The sequence below is a fragment of the Orycteropus afer genome, unplaced genomic scaffold (genome assembly GCF_000298275.1).
Source record: "Orycteropus afer afer isolate SDZICR_OR568_19922 unplaced genomic scaffold, OryAfe1.0 scaffold00148, whole genome shotgun sequence".
In the NCBI taxonomy this organism is placed as follows: Eukaryota; Metazoa; Chordata; class Mammalia; order Tubulidentata; family Orycteropodidae; genus Orycteropus; species Orycteropus afer.
In genome coordinates, this window is record NW_006921735.1 from 2,862,209 (window position 1) to 2,870,354 (window position 8,146).

General features: G+C 37.5%; 1 protein-coding gene across 1 annotated transcript in view; it reads left to right on the forward strand.

The window, feature by feature from the left end:
• LRP1B (LDL receptor related protein 1B) overlaps positions 1–8,146 on the forward strand; it is a 1,967,638-nt gene that overhangs the window by 498,572 nt on the left and 1,460,920 nt on the right. Inside the window, exon 7 of the mRNA XM_007946050.1 lies at positions 4,624–4,727. Coding sequence (XP_007944241.1) covers positions 4,624–4,727 — 104 coding nt within the window. The remainder of the gene's footprint in view (positions 1–4,623; positions 4,728–8,146) is intronic.

Sequence of the window (8,146 nt, forward strand, 5' to 3'; positions counted from 1 at the left end):
AACCTTCCTTCCGAGGAGTGGCTGGTGGGTTTGAACCGCCAGCCTTCTGGTGAGCAGTCAAGTGCCTTAGGCACTATGCTACCAGAGCTCCTCTACCTAATCGCTTCTAATTTATAATGAATTTACTGGACACATTTACAAGAAGCACAAACAAAGAAACTTAGATGCTACATCACATGAACCAAGAAGGGGCAAAGAGCTTACCTCAGAGCTGACAAAGAGAGAAAGAACTTTCCCCTGGAACTGGTGTCCTGGATTTAGACTGCCAGCCTCCCAACCTATGAAAAAATAAATTTTTGTTCTTTAAAGCTAAAGAAATGTGCAAGTGGAAAGATGTGCCAAAATCTGAATATGAAATTTGAAAACCTGTATTATGTTAGTGTTATGGTGATGGCAATGAAAATGGAGAAATTTAACAGGGTATTTGAAGTTCTGAAGTTTTAAATGATGATTATAAGTGATGGAGGAAGAGGAGGATGGATTGGAAAACAACATGAAGCTCTAATGAACAAAGTAAAAATCTTCCCAATTATTTCTATTTATTTACGTATGCTACAAATACAACTATGAATATAGTACAGTGTACAAGGGACAAAGTTATGAAAACTTCTTAGCCATAATCAACACCTCAAGGGTATGAGTCACTGGACCTGGAGGGTAAGAGGAAATCAAGGTCAATTGGCATAATATAGTTCACAAAAACAATGTTATATGTCCTACTTTAGTGAGTACACTCTGGGATCTTAAAAGCTTTTCAGCACCCATCTATGGTGCAGCCATTGGTCCCTCCACATCTGGAGCAAAGAAGAGAGAAGAAAATCAAAGATGTGTGGAAACAATGATTCCAAAGGACAAATGGACCATGCAAATCTCAGCCTCCATGACTCTGAGACCAGAACTAAATGGTGCTTGGCTACTACTGCCAATGGCTCTGAAAGGGTTTTCAATAGGCAGATCTGGATAAAGTGGGAGAAAAATGTTGAATAAAATTCAAAATAATAATAAAAAAAAAAAGGACCAGGCTTACTGGTCTTATAGAGGTTAATGGAACCCTAAGACAAAGGCCCTTCAATATCTGTCAAGCCTAGAAGTGAACTCAACCCTTTGTCCCAACTTTCAGACAAATAGTAGGTAGGCCTACAAGGTCAACAGTAACATCAGGGAGGCACATATTCCTTACAGCAATCAACCATATGAAATCAGTAGGGCAAACATTTACCCAGGGATAAAGCTCAGAGTTATGGAAGGGATAGGAATGAATGGAAAATGGTAAATATAGGAAGAAAGTGGAAAGAGTGTTTTTACATTATTGGTATTGCAATCAATGTCACTAAACATTATGTGTTTTAGTTGTTGAATAGAAAACCAATTTCGTCTGGAAACTTTCACCCAAATCACAATAAACACTTTAAAAAAATTAAAATAAAGGATTTGGGACTCCACAATGGTCATGTCCCTCACCCCCCAAAAAACTGCCATTGAGTCGATTCTAACTCATAGCAATCCTAGATCAATAGAGCAGAGTAGAACTGCCACATAAGGTTTCTGAGTCTATAATTTTTACAGGAAGAGATTGCCATGTCTTTTCTCCCACAGTGTGGCTTGTGGGTTTGAACTGCTGACCTTTTGGTTAGCAGCAAAGCACTTAACCCACAGCACCACTAAGGCTCCTGGCATATAATGATCAAATATCTCTAAATTGATAACTTATTATCATTCCCTACATTCTATATTGCTAAAAGAAACATATTTGTTATGTTGTTGTTGTTATGTGCCGTCGAGTCAAACCCAACTCATAGCGACCCCTCCTTGGGTTTCCGGGGAAGTATCACTACAGAAGTAGGATTGCCCAACCTTCCTTCCAAGGAGTGGCTGGTGGGTTTGAACCACCAGCCGTCTGGTTAGCAGGCAAGTGTCTTAGCCACTGTGCTACCAGAGCTCCCCCAAAGAAACATATAGTAAATATTTTTATGAATGCCAGGATTTCCTGTTTTGTTTTGTAATTGTTCTTTGTATTATGTATTTAAATTTGCTAAAGACATTTCAAATGTATCCATACAAACTCATAGTTAAATTTTCTGCATTAGAGAAGTATAATTTTTGGAGTACACACTACCCTTTTAATAAATATTGATAGATTACTCTTCTTATAACAACTGCATTTTTAGGATAATAGTAGTTATTTTATAAATTCTAAAGTTGTGACTTAACATAATAAGACTATATTACACATGTATATATGAATCTAATGGGTATGCTACCGGTTAGAGAACAGTTTTCTTTCATGGGTTATCCAGGGATCAAGGTTAATTTCACAAAGCCTCAGAATTCCTTGTTGCAACTAGTGGAAGGGAGGGTGGGTAATAAAGGAGAAGGCAGATCCTACTTCTTAAAAACCTCAACTTAAAAGTGACACATATTTGCACTCACTTTCCCTTGCCAAGGAGTAGACATATGACAACCAAAGCAAAAAATCAGCTGCCATCAAGCTATTTCCAATTCATGGTGACTTGAAATGTGTCAGAGTAGAACTGTGCTCCCTGGGGTTTTCAGTTGCTGATTTTTTGGAAGTAAATCATCAGGTCTTCTGAAATGCCTCTGGGTGGACTCAAACCACAAACCTTCCAATTAGCAGTGAGTATGTCAATCATTTGCACCACCCAGAGACTCAGACATAAGGCCACAGCTGCATGCAAAGTAGATTAAGCAAATGTAGCTTCTGGCTAAGCAGCTGCTTCCTCATGACAATACCGTGCTATAGAAAAAGGAGCAGTATTTCAATGAACGCTTTATCCTTTCAGTCAGAATCTCCTCTTCTAGCTAACAAATATTTGTATGCATTCTTCTTCCAATACATAGTGCACATTGCATTTAAGTCAAGGTGTAAGATTTTCAGATGATAGTGCAGTTTTCTTCATCGTGTCCTTTGTGGCTCATTGCACAACAATCTATGAACCAAAACACAAAATATCTGTACTTTCCTGTCCTTTCAACACATATATAAAATGATGAAACAGAGACAGAATAAAAACAAATAAGCAAACAAAAACTTCCCATTTTTAAAGTAAGACTAAAAGGCACACAGTGATAATTAGCCAAAAAAAAAAAAAGAAGAAATCCTGCCAGAAAAGTATGGTGAAGACCTCTTGCCCTAATGGTATTGTTGTTTTAAGAGTAAAAAGGACAAAGAATATTCTAGACTTAGCTCATGCTTTTGGAGTTATGGATTCCCTTGAAAATTAGCAAAACTTTGATTCTTTGCTTTCATTTAGTTCTATATACTAGTAACCACAGTCAAAATTATATTCTTCATATAATTATCAAGCCCTATTTACATGTTTGCCCTTTGTCTTTTTTACTTTCTTTTTCAACTTATTGGTGGTTATTTTGAAGCTTTTTCAACTTATTGGTGGTTATTTTGAAACCATCTGAAATAATGTTTCAATGGAAAGCAAACACCTTTTACTGTCTGAAGGCTAACTATTCCTCTTTAATTAAATACTCTTGATCAATGTTAGCTGCTAAAAGCCATTTACCAAACCTTGGTAAAGTGGAGGGTCAACAAAAAAGGGGAAGGCCTTCAATGAGATGGATTGACACAGTGACTGCAACAATGGGCTCTGGTATAGCAAGGATCATGAGGCTAGCACAAGACTAGACAGTGTTTCCTTCTGCAGTTATTGAAGAAAGGAAAATTATTAGGGCCTGGGAAGGTAACACAAGAGATATAAAAGAAAGAGATGATGTTGTTATGTGCTGTCAAGTCAGACCGGACTCATAGAGACCCCTCCTTGGGTTTCCGAGGAGGTATCCCTACAGAAGTAGATTGCCCAACCTTCCTTCCAAGGAGTGGCTGGATAGTTGAAATAGTCTAAACATAGTATAGTAATGGTTGGCATATGTAAGACTACATTTGAAACTCATAGTAAAAATCCTAACTCCAGCTGGGTAAGCAATAAATTTGTTATCTCACATGAAAGAAAGGCTGAAGAAGAAGAGGAACCTTGGTTGAATCCAAGATTGGTTGAATCAGTGACTCTATGACATTTATGAGAGCCAATTTCCTTCCATTTCTCTGCTCTGCTATTCTTAGCTACATCCTAATTCTTTTCCCCCCATGGTCATTCAGGTTGCTGCCAGCAGCAATTAACGAAAATTGCTTTCTAGCTCTGATCCAGAAAAAGAAAGGGAAAAACCTGTCCCCATATAGGAACTATAAACCCACTGCTTTAGTCTGAATGGGCCAAATAAGGTTGCTTTCTTATCCCTGGAGCAATAGCAAATGCTAGAGGAATTCTATGTGTGGTTTAGCTTTGGATTAATCACAATCCACCCTAAGAACTAAAAGTGGGTTCAATGTCCACTGGGTTATATAGGCTTTGGTAGTGGTGAGGGGATGGTGAGTGATGACTATCTGCATATCAACTTTCTGGTAGGAGAGAAAAAAAAAATGGGAAAAGAGAAGCTGAGTAGCAACCAATAACCTTCACTGTAGGCTATAAATTAAAGTGGTTTCAATGGCAATGGAAGAGAAGTGTGTGGAAGCAATATTACGAGAATAATTACCATAGAATGTGAACAATTTGAAAGCAAAATCTCATTTTTCCTGATTGATATTTTAAGGTTCTTTATCAAAGCCCTGCAAATAGTAGATAAGAATGGTACCGGCAGTGATGATGATGATGACAAAGATGGCAGTTACAACTTCATCAGTAACACCAGTGAAGGTGAGATTCACCTCAACAAAATGTGTAGCTCTCCAGCATGCTTTTGATATTAAAGCATTGTAAATTAGGGGAAAAAAAAGTACTTTATCCTTTTGGGAAAGATGGCATCACTGGTAACTTCACAATAAATAAGATAAAGCCTTAGTTGATTGCAGATGAGAAAACTCGAGTTAGAAAATAACACTAGCTGATGGAAATTCTGTTTTTTTAAAGATTCTCTTTCTTTTTTGATCTATATAAGTTTCTATCTCAAGGACAAATATTTGAATAGGATAAACAGGTTGATACTACATAAAACTGAAGCTGCTTAATAGAGAACATCTATTTTAAGCCATCCCTTTTTCTTTCAAAATACATTTTTTTAGTGTTATTATACATATCAAATTTCATGTACCAGCTGATGTAATATTGTATAATTTGAATAACAATGTTAAGTGCATTTTGTTTTGCATTACTTGTGCATTATTAATTAATTATATTAAAATAAATAATAAACAACAACAAAAAAAAACCACTCACTGCTATCAAGTTGGATCCGACTGGTAGTGACCCCACCTTGGGTTTCCGAGATGCTATCTCTACAGAAGTAGATTGCCCAATTTTTTTTCCGAGGAGTGGCTGATGGGTTTGAACTGCCAGCCTTCTGGTTAGCAGTCAAATGTCTTAGACACTATGCCACCAGAGCTTCTAGAATAAATAATAATGAATATAATTAGAATGAATATAAAATTTGTTTTTTTTTTGTAATCTATGACATTGAATCTAAAGAATGATTAATTTTGAATATAACCAAAATCTCACTTTTCCAATATGAAAAAGGAGCATTCATTTTAGCAGTAACATTATAAGTGAATTTAAAGGAGCACATTCTTTTGCCTTAAACACCCATAATTAATAGTATTTTTCAAAACTAACATCTGAGGTATGACATTTCCTAGGAGGTAGTCTTATTAAAGATTTGAGTGAGGAAAGACTTTACATTATATTTTTACAATAAAAATTTTGTTAGGGGACACATTGTAGAAGTATATGCAAGTTAGTGGAAACAATAGTCAATGCACTGTTTTATTGAATATTCTAACCTATAAATGAAATCATGCTGAATGCTCCACATGAAGTCCGTAGTGAACTCATAAGTGCTACATGATCTTCTCCAGGATAGAGGTGATTTTTTTTTCATTCATTAAACAATTTTTTTTTTTTAATTGTGATTTGGGGGGAAAATTTACAGAGCAAATTCTCTTTGTATACAGCAGTTCACATACACTTTGTCTCATGACATTGACCACAATTTACCACAAAGCAACAGCTCCCCTCCCACTTTGTGCTGATAATTACCTCTTCCCTGTGTTTATCCCTACATGACCTCCTGCCTCCTGAGCTGTCTCCTGGTGCATAAGCAGCCCTTCTTTCTCCCATGATTGTTCTCTCCAAGGAGCATATCTACCTCAGATAAATGTTCAACTCATATGCCTGTCTTTTGCTTGGCTGGAAGCCACAGGTGTGGGTTCAATTCCAGACCTGAAGGGCAGCTAGGGGTCATAGTCTCAGTGGTTCCACCAGGCTCTACTAGACCAGCAAACCTGGTCTCCCTCCCTTTTTGTTTTTTCTCCAAATGGTTTTGAATTTTGTCCACATTGTTCTCCCTCTCTATCCAGGATCTCCTATATAGATCCCCTTGCAAGTGGTTGACATTGGTAGCCGGATACCATCTAGTTCTCCTGGTCTCATACTCATATAGGCTGCAGATCAGATGGTGTACCAGTCACTAGGACTGATTGTATCCATGAATTTTTGGTTTTCTTCATTCTTCTTTCCTCTGGACAAGGAGAGATCCATCGTTGCATCTAGATGGCAGCTTGCAACTTTTAAGATCCCAGTTGCTACTTGCCAAAATAGGAGATGGAACAATGTTTTGTGTAGTATGTTATGCCAACTGAGTTTGTTGTCCCCTGCAACTATGGTCCCGAGTCCACAGGTTCAACTACTTAGTCCCTCTGGGTAGCTGGCTGCGACCAAGCAGTGACTACCACCTTGCCTCTTGTCAGCTCTACTATACACTTGGGAATTCAGATCATACACATAAACTTATAGGACCATTGTCTGCCAACTCTATACATGTTTTTGGGTACACTTCCTGCTTCATAGACATACCTACTAGTTCAGCCTGTCCACCCATCTGTCCACCTATCTATCCACCTATATACCCATGTTTGCCTTCACTGACAACATAGTACTGTATGTGCAAAAGGGTTTATCTTTGTTGTGGTACCTCCCATGTACCTCTCTATGTCTTTCTCTTCTTCAATGCCACCATGTTGATCACTCACATTTGGTACATTGCCCTTCTCTTCACCCAAATCAATATTTATCTCTATCTATCTAACAGTGTTCCTGCTCCTCCCCTCCCACCCCTGGTAACCAACAAAGAAAATTTCCTTCCATAGATAAACCTTTTCCTGACTTTTACAGTAATGGACTAATACAATATTTGTCCTTTAGTGATTGACTTATTTCACTCAGCATAATGTCCTCCAAATTCATCCATGTTATGTGGTGTTTTGCAGATTCTATATTATTCTTTAGCATCACATAGTATTCCATTGTGTGTATGTACCATAGTTTGGTTATCCATTCCTCAACTGATGGGCACCTAGGTTGTTTCCATCTTTTGGCTATTGTAAATAGTGCTGTGATGATCATGGGTGTGCATATGTCTGTTCTTGTCATGGCTCTCACTTCTTTAGGATATATACCTAGTAATGGAATGGCTGGGTCAAATGGTGTTTCTAATTCCAAGTTTTGAAAGAATTGCCATACTGCTTTCCACAATGATTGTACCATTTTACAGTTCCACCAGCAGTGTATGAGAGTCCCAATCTCTCCACATCCTTTCCAGCATTTGTTATTTTCTGTCTTGTTGAATTTTGCTACTAGTGCTGGAGCAAGATGGTATCTCATTGTTGTTTTGATTTGCATCTCTCTAGTAGCTAATGATCATGAACGTTTCTTCATATTTTTGTTGGCTGCTTGAATATCCTCCTTGGTGAAGTGTCTGTTCATGTCTTCTGCCCATTTTTAAATTGGATTATTTGTCTTTTTGTTTTTGAGGTGTTGGAGTTTTCTATAAATTCTAGAGATAAGTCCCTTATCAGATATGTCATTACCAAATATTTTTTCCCAATCTGTGGGTTCTCTTTTGACTCTTTTGGAGAAATTTTTGGAAGCACATAAAAATTTAATTTTTAGAAAGTGCTGATCATCTCATTTCTCTTCTGCTGTTTGTGCATTTTGAGTTATGCTTGATAGTCTATTTATGCCATATATTGTTGTTGTTGTTATGTGCCGTCGAGTCAGCCCCGACTCATAGTGACCCCTCCTTGGGTTTCCGAGGCAGTATCACTACGGAAGTAGGATTG